Here is a 17,538-nt window from a genome sequence, read left to right as displayed (position 1 = left end):
CTATCTAAGCACAAAAAAGAACACCATGCGTAAAAAGCGTAACATTTTTATGATTCAACATAAAGTTAACAGCTGATTAACACAAAAAGCATTATTTTTATACAACGAATTAGTTTTATGATAGGTGAAACAACCAAAATACGGCGAAATAAACGAGAATATGAATAAATCATACTAAATCCAAACTTTAGGACGTTTGATTGATAAACATGTTAACGTTAACCAAACAGATCCATTGAAATACGTATACGTCGGCGTCGATCTTTGGACCTCCGACATGACATGACAGCCGACCCCAAAACAAATAAAGCGTCACGTCCGATATGAAATGTAATTCATCAAAACACATAACAGTATCGAATGAGATGGGTGATTTGCTGCCATCGATTATTACCTGTACTTTAACCTTAACCATTACACTTGTTTTGACTTATAAAGTGTGTTTTTTTAGGTTTATTTTTCGAATTGGCAATTTCCAGCGACAGCTAATTTGACAGCTGATTTGTGCTCAGTTAGGTTTGCCATTTCTCCAAATTTATTTCGAAAATTACACCACGCATAATCTAATTGATAATACGCATCCGCAGAGACGTCGTACAGTGCGCACCAAAGAAGTTGTTTCTGCTATGGAGGACCCAAATGAGTCGATTCGCCATCGTGCACAGCAATTGGAGATGTTTCCATCCACTTTATGGAAGATTTTGTGGAAAGATCCAGCTCGTGCAAGAATTGAAGCCGCTTGACCATCGTGTGCGTCGTACGTTCGGTGAATGGGCCGAAAATGAGATTGCTCTTGATCATTATTTTCACCACAAAATTTTATTTAGCAATGAGGCTCATTTTTAGTTGAATGGCTATGTTAACAAGCAAAATTGCTGCATTTGAAGTGAAAAAAATCCACAAACCATTATTGAGACGCCGTTACATGCACAAAAAGTCACTGTTTAGTGTGTGTTATGGGCTTGTGGAATCATTGGTCCATATTTCTTCAGAACGTTAGTCAACGGAGAGCGCTATATATCCATGATTACGGACTTTTTCGTTCGCCAATTGAATGACATTAATGTGGAAGAGCTTTGGATTCAACAGACGGCGCAACATGCCACAATAAATTTATTGAAGGAAACAATCGATGAGCGCATAATTTCGCGTAATGGAACTGTGTGATTTAACACCTTTGGATTATTTTCTGTGGGGATATGTGAAGTCGCTAGTCTACGCCAATAAACCAAAGAAGATTGGAAGACAACTTAGAAGCCATCATTCGCCGCGTTATTGTCGATATACGGCGCAAGCTGCTTGAAAATTTGACTTCCAAATTGCGCTTTATTCGAAATAATATTTAAACACTAATGGCATAAAATTATCTTTCCAATAAAGCGATTGGTACGTGTTTTATTTAATTTTAAAGTTCTTTACCTCTAAAAAAAACACCCTTTATTAAGCAGATTAACGGTATTGTACTTCATTACTAAACAATCGTAAATACGATCCCTATAAGAATCCTATTTTTTTTAAATAAAATTCAAATCTAAACAATCTTTTATAATTTATGGATGCAACAGCACTTATTATTCTTTCTTTTATACTCAAAAGTGATGAATATTTCTATTTAATATTGTTTAGTTCCTAAAATAAGAAATTAGTCATAGATAGTTTTGCTTTTAAGTGCAGATTCAGCATGCCATCGCCAAACAAAGGACTGCACAAAACGACCAAAATGCGTAGTGTACATTTGTATGTTTTTCGATCATTTGTCTCTTGCTTAGTTGCGTCACGTATTTACAATTGAATAACAACAATTATTGCGATAAGACTGCGACGCAGTGGCGTTATCGCACAGCGGTTGATCTTACCGGAACTATTCAGTCTGTCTACACAAATAAGTGACGAAGAAAGGATATCTGGGATGAAACGTATTACCATAGCGCTCTTGGTTAACCACAGTTATTTGTAAAGCATCGCATAGCACGTAAATCTGTGGATTGATTTAAGAAGTAAAAATTACCGAAAATATCCATTTTTCACAAATGCGAGGTGACGCAATTCACAGCGAAAATATACGGTCACCCTAATCACGAGAAATGGAGAGGGAAAGTCCAACAGATCTGTCTTTATACCTTTAACAGGCTTAAGACAAAGGGATGCCTACAAATTTGCATTGGAAAATGTGGTCCGGGATTCAAGAATTAAGACAACTGGAAGCGGAACAAATTTGTGCAAATCCTCGCCATGTTTATATGAGTTTTCGTTTAACACAACATAATGGTTGTTATTATCGACACAATGGAATATCCGTACAAGAAAAATAAATAATAATAAAGGATGAAAATCCATTATTGAAATTTCTTTTATATTTTCGAAAAAATAATAATAGAAAATAATGAAAACATATTATCTATATTGTATCTATCTATTGTATACATCTAGGTTAAAAATATAATAAATAAATGAAGAAGACAAGATTAAAATTACATATGTATTAAATATATATATAGTATATATTACAAATATCTAATATACTATATATCAAGGATATTTATGTGCAATATATCCTTTCTACATTTTTGTAGTACACTCACCGCTCGATTTACGCGGTAGATACGTTCCAGGAAATATCGCGTAAATCAAGATATATAATGAAACGATTGAATAGTGTTCACGCGTACTTTTTAACTTATAAAGTAGACGAGCTGAAGTCGTCAGCAACACCCGTGCACTCTAAAAAGCAACTCAAGACACACTGCATGGGCAGTGGGAGATGTTCCAGATGTAGGTGCAAGAAATGGGAGTAAGCCATTAACCCACGCGTTTATGTATCGCCACGCTTCACGCGTGGAATTAAATATGTTTAATTTGGAGTATTTAAAAAAATATTTTAAAATGAGGTATAAGTGTAATTAATTTTCCTTACAATTTAATAAATAAACGGTTGTACATTGCCAGTTTTTATAAGAATGATCTTTGAAGCTTTTTCTTTTAAAGAAGAACAGTTAAGGTCTACTTCATTGCGTGGGAGAACTCGAGATATCGATATTTTTACAGGATTCAATAAATACGTAACCAAGATACTGTCGTCATTATTAAAATTTGTCTCAATTAAAGCTTTGTTAATGGATATATTGCCCTATTTTAATAATGACGAAGATTTTTCAAATATTTTGAGCTATCACTTCAGATTTATATATAACAAGAGATTTAGTTCAAAAAGTGTAATAGATATTGCATTTTAAATTATTAAATCGATTAGAGGATAAGCTCTTTTTCGAGTGCAATGCAAAGACGAAAACTTCAAACACAGTGAGGTGATAGAGCCGAAGCAAGTTTTTGCAAAGATTTCGAGATTTGTTGGACGAAATCATTAATTTTCTTGAAGAAATAGGAGATGATCATCAAAATCTGCTTGAACAAAATTGGCTATGTGTCATGTAGCATTCTTGACTAATTTCACAAGAAAACTACGTTTGTTGAATTTAGATTTACAAGGTTAAAACAACACCGCCTGTGATTTGATTTGTAGCATTTCTGCGTTTAAATGTCAAGAGTCTCAGGGATGAACGGTTTGACATATTTTCAAACATTAGAGAATATTTACAGAGAAATTTGCTATTATTTCAACCCAGAAAAATACACATCCGAAAAAAGAACGATCTACAAGATTTAATGATTTTAAAAAACTTAAAATCTATTTCAATATATTATCAATCCATTTAAGGATGGCGTTGATATTCAATCAGATGCAAATAAATTTGCAGAAGTGTTTAATTTTAAATGAAATTATTACTTTTCAATCTAATGGACAAATATTTTTGTAAATAAATCTGAAAGGAAAAATATCCAAATTTAAAAAAGATGCTGTGAGTATTTTAATTCGTGTTTTAGATCTACCAACTTATGTGTGAAAAGTAGAAATAATCAGCTGAAATATCTAAGCCATTTCCTATTCGACCCTGGCACGTGTTGAGAATATTATGTTCAACATATCCGTAATGTACCTCCACGTGAAATGTTCTCCATCAAAATAATACTGAACGGGTTAAAACACCCATTACCATAATTTATCCCAATCTCAAATCGATCCATCCAACCGCGCACGTACAACCGGTTTAGATCATCGCCAATATTTCTCAAAAATAATCTCTAACGTAAACTCATCCGTCGACTGTTTGGGATACCGCCGTATAATATTTTCGCGTAAATAATTAACGAGATCGTATACGGTACACGCTTCGCTGCTGAAGCTGAGCGCAAAGAGTAAAAGCCGACTCTGACAGAAAACGAAAGCCTTTCGCTCTCGTCTCGAGAAAAGCGAACGCGAATATTTTCGCACAAAATTTTCTACTGCGAATTCTAAGCGCGAGCGCGGAGGCATGCAGATGTAATAATGTGATTCAAGGCGATCCTCGTTCGAACCTGATCTAGAGGCGTAAATTTATTCAAACGTTGCGTCACTAACTCGATAATTTGTCGGACAAATTCGGTGAGTTTCCAACGCACAGAATCAATAGAAAATAAATATGCTGTGTCAATATATTTGGAATTTCAATCAATTTGATTGGAGAAGGTTTTTGTTCGCATTCTAATCAGCTGACTAGATATGCTGGTCACCACATTCTACTACTTCTTAATTTACCCCCGTCAAACTTGAAAATTTGTCCAAATATTATGTTTAGATGATGTGTTATTAAGTGAGTCGTAAAATCAATCAACATTTGATAATTTATTTGTTTATTTATTGAGTAGTAATTGACGAGTGTGACCAATCGAGTACGACGCTCTACATATGGATTTATCTATTGCTAAGAAAACCTAGTCATCAATTATAAATTTAAAACCAGCAAAGTATCTCACATTCCCATTTCAAAATTCCGATTAGGCTACTTTGTAGTATCCACTTACATTACGCAACGAAACTAAAACATTGATACCGAACTTAATCAAGGCAGCAATATTAATTGTTTGAAATAAAGGCGAAAATACCGACTGGCGTGCCTTTTAACTTTAAAATATTTAAATTTACAATGACCATTAAAAAACCTCAAAGTCGCTGTGGTGGTATTATTTATACATCCGAGTTTTGAATAACGAAGGAAACGAGTACCGCTAGATAGTAAGTGTAATTCTTAATGGTATTCTTGAATATACATATGTATGTATTATGGTACACATCGCGAATGGTTTCATAAATGCGAATTCGCTGTCTTTACAAAAAATCCCTGAGTCACTCTATGAGGGTATTCGATCGATAGCATTGCTATGCGTAGCATTCTTACATTTTCCAGTTCTTCTAGCCCTGCGTTATAACCAGAAATATTGTCACCGAGGACTTATAAGTGACGTTCGAACTGGAATGAAGATGTATAATTTATATCGCTAAAGTATGCCAAAAGGCGTCGAATTCGTTACGCGGAGCGCGATCGACTTTTTGCCATTTACTTTATTTCCTACGCGTTAGATCGTAAAAAAACTGTAAATTCTTTATATTGTCTTTAAATTACAAAGCATCAATTTCTAAAATTCAAAAGAGGCAAATTTATTATAGTGAGGAATATTCGAATTTCCGTCAAATGAACTGGCAAGTTTAAAAAGTGAAATCAGTTCCAATTTATTATTTCTATAAAGAAACGAATTCAAGAAAGAAGACAAACTAGATTAGTACTTGCAAAATCCAAAAATAGATTTACTATGTTTTCCCCAAATAGATTTACTATGTTTTCACTTGCTTCGAAAAGTGAAAGCGTTAAATTAAGTGAGAACATACATATGTATGTGTTATCCAGAATATATCCGAATCTCTGTATATAAACGGATCCTGAGGGTGAATGGGTCAAAGTAAATCAGACCGTTACTCTTAAAAGGAATCGATAATAAGTTTATTGAAGAACCGCAAGAAAAAACATCAAATTCAATAACACTATAAGCTGAATTTTTAAAATATACGATTTCCTAAAGAGTAATACCGAATAATTTTCTAGTGAATTTAGTTTTGCTTTTGTTATCAATCAATTTTATATAGATTTTTTGTAGCAATGTTTATATTAAATAAAGTTTCCGTTATTTTCAATAGTCGGTTTTTGTATAAAACATATACGCTATTATTATTTAAAAAAAAAGTATATTTCAACACAGGTTGTCTGTGTTTTTTCTTACATTTGCACAGTTTTTTAGTAGTAGTCGTATCAATGATGATATTTAGTAAAGGGATATATTTTGTTTCGATATTTTCAACTATAAATCAACAATGGCAGTATAATCTCAGTTAAGCTATTTTATGTTTTATGAGTTTCAACTCTGTCTTAATGTGACAATGGCAGTTAAAAACATCTGTAATGCAATGTACAGGGATGCCATTAAATTTAGAAAGTGTCAAATTTTATTCCGGGAATTTCGACATTGAATATCTACGTAAAGGCGGGTCCTCAGGGGTTGTTAGTGAGGATATTAGAGCAGGTCCGAGATTAACGACGCAGAAGTTAGCATAAAAGCTCAATGTGTCGCTTATATCAGTAAGAAAATGTGTTAATTTGCATAATATACTCGTAAATTATCTGACGAAAATTTCACGCAGCGAATCTTAATATGGCAATAATTAATGATTCACACGCGACGTAAAAGACAGTGGTTGGATGCCAATCAACCCCCCAATTCTAACCCCGAGCACAGGATTACACCACAATAAGATAATGTTATGCATTTGGTGGGGTATGAAGGGAATAATTCATTGTCTCATTAGATTATAGGCAGACAATAAAATTACTACAGACATACAGTGTGCTCAGATAATTCTTTTAAAAGCATAAGACCTTCCCTTATAAATTAAAGAAGGGTAATTTTACACCAAGATAGCGCTCGCCCTCATGTATCTAAAAGAACGATAAAAAAATCAATGAATTTTTTTAAGGACTCTTTCTTCAAACGACTGAAACAGTTTTTAGGTGGAAAAAATATTTTACAAAAACTGAAATAAAAATCGACCAATTCGATTTTGCGAATATTTAATTAATGACAGCAATGTCTGGTTTTTTCGATTATATAATTTCTCTTTAATTGCCCGTTGAAATTTCGAGCTTAGCTCAGAATTGATATTTTCTAATTGTTTTAACAAACATTTTAAGGCCCTTTCGGTTGTCATAATAATCGGAAGACAATTGCTAATAACAACTGTTGCTACTTTACAAAACAATATATTTTTTTTTTGAATTATCGAAAAAGGAAAATAGCACTAAATAATTTTGCATTTTGCCAATTCCCATGCGTAATTTCTTATTATCGGAGCGCGTTCTTAGATCATCAAAGCAAAGATAAAACCGGCGGCCGGTTAGAGTAATAGAAAATCGCTAAAATGTTGTTGGTCTTTCGAATACTTTCGAGAAAGTATGCATATTTTCAAACATCTGGCACGAATACCATCGATAAGGCTTTTTTTTATCTGAGTGTCTTTTTTTATTACTTAAGCAAAAATAAGGCGTGTTCCAGTGTTAAAAATTTGTAAACAACTTTTTGTCATTTCCAGACCCCTATAAAACTTTTTAAGAAGTACGCGTAATAGGCACGAACCCGCCTTTACTTATGCAGCGTTATAAAAAGAGCAGTGGTTATAAACCTTTTAAAAATATTGGTACAAATTTTATTTTATATAATAAAAAATGAAAATTCTCGACATGACATTTTTCTCGAGAAATTATCGAGAAGAAGCACTCACCACAGCATTGCTCACATAGAGAACTTCGAGCTGAGGACGTAAAATACGTCGACAGTTTGTACATGTATTTAAATTAATAAATACAATACGCTTGTTTCTACTTTCTTTCATATTTGTGGAATGCATTAATTGTTATAGTATTCAGCTCGCATAATTTACAGTTATCTCCTCTATTCAACATCCTACTTATCTGCAGGAAGTCGGTCGCATAACTAGTGTGACCTGGTGCGCTATCGTCGATCCGGTATTTTCTTAAAAATTGCCGGAAATGGCGTACAACTGCAAGGTATATGACGATATGACGTGATTATAGTTGACTATACTGTTATAATCGTAGAAAGCAGTAAGCAGAACTTCGAGATTCGATCGAACTTGACGTGCTTTTTATGCTGCCTTCGATATGATTGGAATTTTCGACCACCAGAGAAATCGCCGTTAAATAATCTCTGCCGCGAACTGAGTTAGGTGCGTTTATTTAAAAAATAAAAACAAGTTCGTTTCAAGGTCGCGGCGCGTACGGCGCGTACGGCGCATACGTCGCAAAAGGCGCAGTGGCCGTCGAATAGCAATAATTAAAACAGCTGTTGAGACGTCAAACGAAACGGAAGCGTAAATAAAGCGGGACTCACCGTGGAGAGACCAGATGTGCGAGGGCAGCGAGTGCGCCGCGTAGACTCGTCCCAGGGAGAAGGGAGAAGGCGCCGGCGCGACGGCCGAAGCCGACGCGGTCGCCGAAACGGGCTGGCGCTGGGGCTGAGCCTCCTCCGCCGAGCTCTCGTCCGAGTCGTCCCTCTGGCCTTCCGCGTCTCCGTCTCCGTCCCCGTCGCCGTGGAGGTCCGGCACCGAGGAGAGCGAACGCGCGCGCTGCCGGTCCGCCGCCTGGCCCGGCAGCGCGCGCAGGAGCCCCAGGCCCGCCGGGGGACCAGCCGCTCCGCCTACGCCCCCGCCCTCGGAGCCCGAGAAGGTTCGCGCGCGAGGGCTCTGCGCTCCGGCGGTGCTCGCGCGACCGCCCATCACTGCTGCGACTTCGCGCGGCCCCACATGCCGCCGCAATCACCTCGCCAAGCCCCCCAAGCACGGGGCCCACCCGGCCGCAGCGCCGCCGCCGCACTGACACTTCGCGGGTGCATGCCCCGAACTGACGCGCTTTAGGCCGAACCTAAGCGGCCCGCTAGCACGCTGCCACTTTATCGACGCTTTTTTAAAACGAAAAATTACAATATTCACTTTATAATCATCAAATAAATATTTAATAAGCTAACAATGTCAGCACCGCGCTCAGAAACCGATGATTATGAACTCTCCGTTGCGTTTGGCCCTAACGGCTACGAAAGCGGCCAAAAACGTTTTGCTACATAAATACATTTTCAAATTTAAACTGAAACGTTTATAAGATAAATATTGTTGCCAATTTATATAATCATCCTTTTAAGTAGATTCGTTGCAGAGAGTTATTCATGAGCTCTATATTTATCAACGCTCTTTTGCACCTAACCTGTTTTTTTTGTATTTGAAAAAAATGTAATCTGTCCTTACGAGACGTTAAACAAATTGTTTGTCCGTTTAGTAACATGTGGGTGAGTGATAGATGCAACTAAAGATATTATTTTTGCCTTTACTTTATAAGATTTCCTTCCTCTTCAGGCGCTTCCTATATTAAACTTTTGTTAAATCTTTCGCAAGCTGATTAAAATGATCGTTGCTTTTTCTTTATATTTTATGTTTGTCTTGTATATCTCTTTCTTCACCATTGTCATATTCAGGTCTTGGTGAATGAAAGAATTTGAAACAAACCATGGGACATCCAATATCATCCTTGGTATTTTATTTTGCTAAATCTTATTATTGAAATTCGCGCAGTAATTACCGTAACCAAGGATGAGCATCCGTAATAAAAAGGATAAACTAGACAATAGCGTATAAATGATGGGACCACACAAAAGCCCTCGTTACGTCCAGAAAAAAGGCTGCGAAGTCACACTCCTTACGGTTAGAAAACCTTAAAATATCTATATTAGTGTTGCTTACTGTGACTCATAGTTGTAACACATATATCAATACAATGACTTCATTTAGTAAGACAGGGAAAGGCATTTGCCCCCTCCCCCTTGAATTTGCATAGAAAAATACGAGTCCGGCCTGCCTCATCGTTCACTTATATAAATAACATGTAACTGTTATAGTTTTTAATAAAAATACTACTGCAGCGGTTCAATCTGTGTCTAATTGCCACCCGTCACCTTCCATCGGCAAATAGGTATAAAGTTCAAGATATGATGTGATTATTATGCGTAGAACGTTGTTTACAAGCGATGACACTTGCCTTCAAGCATTTATAACATTAAAAGAATGCTTTTAACAATTTTGCCATTTGACTGGATATTTTATCCGTTATATCCGAATACCATTATATCGAGTTTTTACTGTAATGTGAATTTTAATGAAAATATTAAAAGTAACGAGCACTGACTGGCCAATTTTTGCCACCACCCAAGAAAAACTGAAATGACGTCCCTAATTCTAAGCCGGAAATTCTCGGGTTATCCCTCAAATAAAATCTAAAATAAATAGTTTACCTATTCAGAAAATATTTTTTTAAATATGCCATTTCAGTGAAATCATATCAAAAACCATTTTTACTTGTAAATATGTATATTTTTACTAGTAAAAATTTGTCTGACACGTGCTAGTAAAATTATATGAATTCAACTATTTTATATGTAGTAATATATACATTTATATACTTATAATTATTTATTAGACGCTGTTGAAATTATATGCTGCTCTAAAATGTTCATGAAACGCAATTTGACAGTTGCAAAATGTCCATTTGGTGTTCATACCCAAACCTTACCTAATGAAAACTGTAAAAATAATTATAGTTTTAGAACTTTCATTAGGTCAAGTCCAAAATACAAACTACACCAACTTATCTCTCAAGAGAAAATAAGCTGAAGAAAAGGTACAGAGAAATGTTACTCTGCACTTAAACATTACATTATAATTAAAGATAGTCTGAACTCGTGTCTATAAGAACAAAAAAGAATTATGCTATTTTGCCGTTTCAATAATTTTTCTTATGCTTTTTTGAGATAAAAATTCTATAAAATCATTTTGAATTTATTGGTGAAGTCAATGACCGTAAGCAGGGACATCATTTCATATTTTTTCTACATAGGCGAGCAAAATTGGCCAGCCTGTAGTCGTTTTCTTAATATTGCGATTTTATTATGATTCGTACTATTTCATTAGATGACATGCATTTTTCTGCCTAAATTCAAGGAGGGGCAAATGCTTTCACTTGCCACCCCTAAAAGATGTTCCTGAACGTAGGTTTTCTTGTTATATAATAAAAGTGTTATTTTATAGCAGGGTCGCTTAAACCAAAGCATTCGAAAACTTTCATAAAACTGTAGCTTTTATAGGTCTAAATTATATTCAAGACTTTGGTGAAAATTTGCGTGCATTAATATATCTTAATATGCTGACTGAATTTCCATCAGACACTAGTTCAGCTTTGCTGGTGTCGCTAAGTTGAAATCCTACGAATATATTGATGATTTTAATAATAATTCTCTTAACTTTGTTTTACTGCTTCACGATGCTATCGTATACAATAGTGCTTATGCTGAATTATTCAATGAAATTAACGTATAGGTTGTAAGTGGTTAATATTTTTCTGTAACATTACTAAAGCAGCTTATGTTGGTACATAAAATATTATTTTCTTAAAATTTTCTTCACAAATTGATGAATATTACATATTACTCATATTAATAATGTTTTATTTGGTTCGTGGACACTATACCGTTGTTCGCTGACTCTTAAGAATAAATATACTGTAAATAAATAAATAAAAGAAAATAAAAGTATTTTCTAGACCTTGTATCGTAACTTTCCGAATATTCCTTTTTCTTTGCTTCTTTTGAAATTTGTCGGAAAAAATAAAAAATGACTGATATCTTCATTCAACATTAAAATTTTTAGTATTTTTTTAAGTGAACTAAATTAATTTATTTAAATTTCTTAAATACACAATTTATTTTTTTTAAATATGATGTAGTCACATAGGTTCTCATAAGGTAATTTGTGATAATTTTTAAACAGCTGTACAAGAAAAATCAATCTTCACAACATACAATAACATAGGTACATTAACAAATGATAAGAGCGAACGTGTACGGTCTGAGCGCAGCTAACTTCGTTGCGTTCGAGTGACGTCCGAGATGGCTTCCGTCACGGTAATTTGTGTTTATTTCTTGACACTTGTGCAAAAACTATATATTTAAAACTGTAGATTGACTCTAGTATACCTCCTAATAACGCTGTAGCTTAAAACAAATCCTTAACAGTAATTATTATCGCCATATTAACTCCAGAACCGATAGTTTGACATTTGCCACCTGTCAAATCGACCATCTTGATATGACGTTTACCTTCGCATCTGATTCTATTTCGTATTATTTTTGCATGTTAACGCAGCGCTGCAGCACGTTTTATTATTTTGCCCGGCTTTTTAACACTCATTAGATATTTTGTTATTAACGAAATAGGTTGTGCCACAGGTGCCACTCTTGGAGGACGACACAGTTGCCTTTGGCGAGGAAGATAACGAACCAAAGAAGTTCACGTTAGTACCTCACCATAGATAAGCTTGTATATATTTAATTCTTAACTTGCGTTTTATATTTCAGGCATCCGTACATTGTATTTTTTCATTTAGTCTTCAGATGTACTGCTATTGTAGTATACATACTTTGCGGATGGTTCTCCGATTCGTTCATAGCCAGTTTCGTACTGATCGTGCTATTACTGTCTGCTGACTTCTGGACTGTTAAGAATATAACGGGACGTTTATTGGTCGGATTACGATGGTGGAACTACATAGACGACAATGGAAGATCGCATTGGGTATTTGAAGCGAGAAAGGTATAAATTCCACAATTTCATAAATTTTTTTTTGATTTTATAATTTGTAGATCAAAAAAATGGTTTCGTTGATAAAAATATACACAAAAATATCTCAGTCTTAATTCACCATTTTAACTAGGGTATTTTTGCGTTAACCTTTTATTCGATAACCAAACAAATGTAATACAATCCAAAAACATTAAACATATAACTGACGATAGGACACCCCACAGGGACGAGTGAACCCGCACGAGAGCAGGATGTTTTGGCTGGGTCTCATATTGTGCCCGATCATCTGGACTATCTTTTTGACAATCGCCTTCTTCGGATTCAAGTTCAAATGGCTCGTAAGCATCTTTATGATACAACTGAGTCATATTAATATTATAGATGGATATATTTACAAATATTGTTTTCTTTCAGCTTTTGGTTTTAATAGCTCTCTCGTTGAATGGTGCCAATTTACTTGGATATGTCAAATGTAAATTTGGAACCAAAGAAAATTTATCATCCGTGACTAGCGATTTTGTCAAACAGCAGATTCTACAGAATGCTGTAACATTTATGGGCGCGACGAAATCGCCACAGCCGAATATGTCGCAGCCAACTGGCATAGTGTAAATAAAGACTTTTCTAATGTGAGTGTATTGTTGTCGAGAGTGCTGAGAATTCTATTATATTTAAGAAGCTATTGTTTAAAAGAATCACTATTAAAATATACAAGCACAAGTCATATATCGATAGAATAATGTTTTGCGTTTAAATAATCTCCTTCCCCTAACACATTCCATGTTTATATATGAATAATTTTTATTTTCAACTGGTCGGCAATACATAACTTAAAGCATTTATTCTTGTTATTTTGTGTATACTTTGTATTATATTATTATAGTCGTATCTTGTGATTATTGTGTATGTTTTGGGCTCATAATAATTAGCGGACTATAATTTTATTTGCATTCGAAATTAAAATTTGATTTCCATATATTATATTTGCTCGTGTGCCCAAGATGTATATGTGTGTAACTTGTGTTAAAATGTATAATTTGTATATGTAAGTGTGATAAATAAAAATTGAACAGTATTACATTAATTATTTACTAAATTCTTTATTTAAAAAATAAGTTTGTAATTAGTATCTACGTATGGAATTTTAACACTAGGTTTACAAGATTGTCAACAAAGATTTTATTGATCGATAAACTTCAATAATAATAAGAAAAATATATAAATTATAGTACGATATTTTCAACATATTCTATCTTTTCATTTAACATTCTGAATTCATGATAAAAAATCGAGATGAATGTCGGTTCGGCGTCTTTTTGACCTATTTACTATTCAAACGAGTACTGCAAAACCTAACTGTTACAATGTTTTCTTCTGAATTCAAAACAATTAATACCTAGGTATATATTGGGGGTCATAAAATATAAAAGCTTTTTTGGAAATGTGCGCTTATCTAGTTTTGTATTAGCGTATAACATGAAATATGGGTATGAAATAAAGTAGGACTGAAAATAGAAAAAAATATAATATAAATTCGAACAAAATTGATATAAGTATATTGCTATTTACCGGTAGTTTATTGTGTAATGCCAAAGAGCAAATTTTGGTTTTAGTATTACCGTTACTGAAATCCCTAAATAAAACGGAAAAATAAACGACTTTTTTTATTTATCATCAATACATACATACTATTTGTGATAAAAAATACGGTGAATAATTTTATTATGAACAAAGTAATAAGCTTAGATCAAATTTGAATTAATCTCATTCAAAGTACTCTCCTTGGCTAGCTTATCATATTATATATAATTGTTACGCCATGCTACGATATATAGCGTTATGGGGACCCCGAGACGACCGTCCGTGACGCAGCATAAAGTGAAAGTGATTGTCCCGCTGAGCCGCGCGCCCGAACTATGTGGCGTTGTACAACCACACCGCACCCCCGCCACCGCAAGCAACGCGCGGAGTGGGGATACTGTTGCACACCCGACCGGGATTATAAGGAGGTACCAAATGGCTCACTTTACACATTCTACTCAGGACTTCTGACACTGCAACACTCACTGGACTACACGGATTCTACACCTCGCCTCCTGTTCGAGCAACCATCTCCAGGACACGCGCTCGAGGTTTAATATCGACGACTGTCGAAGGATCCCAGTCAACACGTGTCAAGAACGTACCGGACGATTTCATAAGGGCCACCTTGTACAGTTCGCTGTACAAACGTCCTATCACAGATCGTCTACGTTGCGAATTTAAGTTACTTAATAACATATACAAATTTTATGACTTCAGAGCTCACTGTATGAGAGTTTTGCTACTTCAGCTAACAAATTTTTACTTTATGGCTAGGACTATTTTTAAAAATGTATTTTTAAATTAAAATTTATATAATAAAAAAAAATAACAATTAATAAGACACTTAGGTTTGTTTTTTGAAAAAACAATTATTGCGGTTAATATAACATTTCTATGAAGCTAAAAAATATAGATTTATTTTATTGTTTTATTGATAAGAGAAAAATAAACAAATAAATGCACACAGCGTCGGTGCTGACCTTTTCCGGCCACAAGCAAGCTTGTTTTTTCCGCTCTTGAAAGTATTTGCGAACAATTTCCAATGTAGTATAGTATTTTATATAGCAAAGCAAAGTTGCCCCAAGCTTTTTTATGTTGCAAGCTACTTTTTAGTTAATTTGCATGGTGATCGCATTTTAATAAGAATCATAATAACTTTACATTTTGAATTTCGTACTTTCAAAACATAATGAAATTTGAATATCAATATAATTACCCTTCCTCATATGGTTCAAAACAAATATACATGCGCTCCAGTGATGTACACTCAGTGTACATGTGTAAAAATTAGTGATTTAAAATTGAAAAACAAACACTAATATTATTGACACCGCAATGATTTTGAATAAATACAAAAACTAAACGTACCAGCTATTTATTTACAAGAAGAATATAAAAAAATCAAACTGAAAACCTCTGTATGCAAATATCGCTTCGTGCAAAGCAAGGTAATTTAGCGTTGCAGCAAAAAATGTTTGTGAATTCTATTGATAAACCATCTGGAAGAACCATTGCATTTAGAAGATATCAATTATTAATAAAAAATAAAAAAAACTTGTTGATGGAAATTTAATTAAAGAATCATTTTTGACGGCTGCAGATCAAATTAAAGATTTACAACTTTCGAAAAATACTGTCACGATACGATCATTATCGAATACATTCAACTAAGTTTTACGGAATAATTTCTCTCAACATATCAAGTAATGAATCAATACTAAATCATCTTACTTTAGAAAAAAAGTAATGTTGTTATTGACGCCACTTTATTTTTATCTATATATTTGATACACATTAAAAGTTGCAAATCCATATTCAAATACATATGGGTCTCTCAGCTAACGAACTGTGATATTTGAATACTACCATTTTTGCTTAAAACCTCAATAATATTTCTAAATAAGTAAGAAGATATAATTGAATCGTTATGGCCATTATAAGCTAATTAAAATAAAAAATAAAAAAATTTGTATTTACGACTGTTTTTCAACATTTTCTATTATTTTTCATCGTACAGTTGATATAAAAACAGAAAACAAGTATAGCTTATCTTATCTCCATAAATATAACACTAATTTATCAACATGTTCAATTTATAACATTGTTTTTAATAAAATAGTTATATTATATAATTTTAACTATATTAACAATGATAGGTTAACAATAGATGGCAGCAAATTGTTGCAAATTTAGTTAATGTATTTTTTTAATACAATCTGAACAATACAATAATAATAATTTTTTCATTAAATATTTTTTGTCCTATATTTAGTATTTTTTTCCAAACATAATAAAGCACTAGTTCAAAATTATATTAAAAACATAATTTTAATATATTTTGCGAGAGCGAAAAACGCCGAATATTTGCCTTTGCGTCATTCTGTCATTGGTCGTAGATTAACGTGTTATTATTATTTATTATAAAAAAAAATGCTCCAGGTGAGGCTCGAACTCACAACCCCGGCATAGCTCACAAATGCTGACTTATAAGTACCGTGCGCTGCCGATTGCGCCACTGGAGCTACGGGTTGGCAGTTCGAAAAAACCGATTTCACTTGGCTGGCTTGGCTATGGCGGCCGATCGTTTGGCTGGCGACCTTTGAACTCAAAAATATGCACTTTGACGTCACTTCCGGAAGCCGCGCTCAATTCAAATATGATAATATAATTCATTGTCGTTACATTATGTATGTAACGTGACGACTTAAAACTTCTTTATATTGTTCGAACAAAATGCATTAATGAAAATATCGCCATAAGTTTTTAAGCATTATCATGTATGTATACACATTATTTTTTTCAAGAGTCAATACACAAATACAAATAAACACCCTTAAGAACAAGTAGGTTCTAAGAACCTTCAAGTCAGAATCAGTTTATATTAAAAAAAGCTCAAAATCACAATTAAAAATAGTATTTGGACTAATATTTTACGTAAATACGAAAAATCTAGAACGGGCAATTTTATACTCCATTCAGATTTTGATTATAGAATATTAAATGTATTTTATTAATCATCTAATGCTTTGAAGGAGATCGTCTCGTGCGCCGAATGCAGTCCGTTTGCACTAACCCGAGTCCCACTCGCCTGTATCAACTCGCTGATATCTTGGAGAGTGATAATGCTAGCCAACACGAGTAACATTCACCAGTGATAACTTGCTTACAATAAAAATCCTAGAGTAAAGTATCTACTTTAAAAAAAAATGGTATTTGTACATTTCAAGAACTCTTTAAAATTCAATTTGACAGTAAAGAAGGGGATGTAGATATTGCATTTTTAGATATCGATTAATTATCTTAAATAATATTCCACTGTGCTTAAAAAGTAT

At 33.9% G+C, this 17,538-nt stretch overlaps 2 protein-coding genes and 1 non-coding gene across 7 annotated transcripts in view; 1 reads left to right on the top strand and 2 right to left on the bottom strand.

Annotated features, from left to right (window-relative positions):
* Positions 1 to 8,814, bottom strand: part of LOC148237527 (E3 ubiquitin-protein ligase ZNRF2) — a 129,140-nt gene extending 120,326 nt beyond the window's left edge. For both annotated transcript variants that reach the window (XM_088181878.1, XM_088181879.1), the window contains exon 1: positions 8,332 to 8,814. In XM_088181878.1, coding sequence (XP_088038004.1) covers positions 8,332 to 8,716 — 385 coding nt within the window. In that variant the 5' untranslated portion in view covers positions 8,717 to 8,814. The remainder of the gene's footprint in view (positions 1 to 8,331) is intronic.
* Positions 8,815 to 11,889: 3,075 nt separating this feature from the next.
* Positions 11,890 to 13,706, top strand: LOC148237526 (putative Golgi apparatus membrane protein-like protein CG5021). 4 transcript variants are annotated; one of them, XM_088181890.1, is made up of 5 exons: positions 11,890 to 11,943; positions 12,268 to 12,332; positions 12,397 to 12,631; positions 12,847 to 12,960; positions 13,037 to 13,706. In XM_088181890.1, exons 1-5 carry the CDS (start codon positions 11,929 to 11,931, stop codon positions 13,232 to 13,234), a joined length of 627 nt encoding a protein of 208 aa, XP_088038016.1. In that variant the 5' UTR covers positions 11,890 to 11,928; the 3' UTR covers positions 13,235 to 13,706. The 4 variants fall into 4 exon arrangements, with proteins under 4 accessions (XP_088038016.1, XP_088038015.1, XP_088038014.1 ...); XM_088181889.1 differs by having other exon boundaries at positions 12,835 to 12,960; XM_088181888.1 differs by having other exon boundaries at positions 12,256 to 12,332.
* Positions 13,707 to 16,637: 2,931 nt separating this feature from the next.
* Positions 16,638 to 16,728, bottom strand: TRNAI-UAU (transfer RNA isoleucine (anticodon UAU)). The gene is given in 2 exon segments: positions 16,638 to 16,673; positions 16,692 to 16,728. It is a non-coding gene; the product is annotated as a tRNA-Ile (tRNA).
* Positions 16,729 to 17,538: the final 810 nt, after the last annotated feature.

The sequence above is a fragment of the Plectrocnemia conspersa genome, unplaced genomic scaffold (assembly GCF_051122295.1).
Source record: "Plectrocnemia conspersa isolate PC_06_02 unplaced genomic scaffold, ASM5112229v1 ptg000002l, whole genome shotgun sequence".
In the NCBI taxonomy this organism is placed as follows: Eukaryota; Metazoa; Arthropoda; class Insecta; order Trichoptera; family Polycentropodidae; genus Plectrocnemia; species Plectrocnemia conspersa.
This window is presented reverse-complemented; position numbering and strand designations above follow the sequence as displayed.

Coding starts and splice junctions, on each gene's coding strand:
- LOC148237526 (XM_088181887.1), top strand. Junction 12,333..12,396: donor AACGAACCAAAGAAGTTCAC/GTTAGTACCTCA, acceptor TTTATATTTCAG/GCATCCGTACATTGTATTTT. Junction 12,632..12,834: donor GGGTATTTGAAGCGAGAAAG/GTATAAATTCCA, acceptor AACTGACGATAG/GACACCCCACAGGGACGAGT.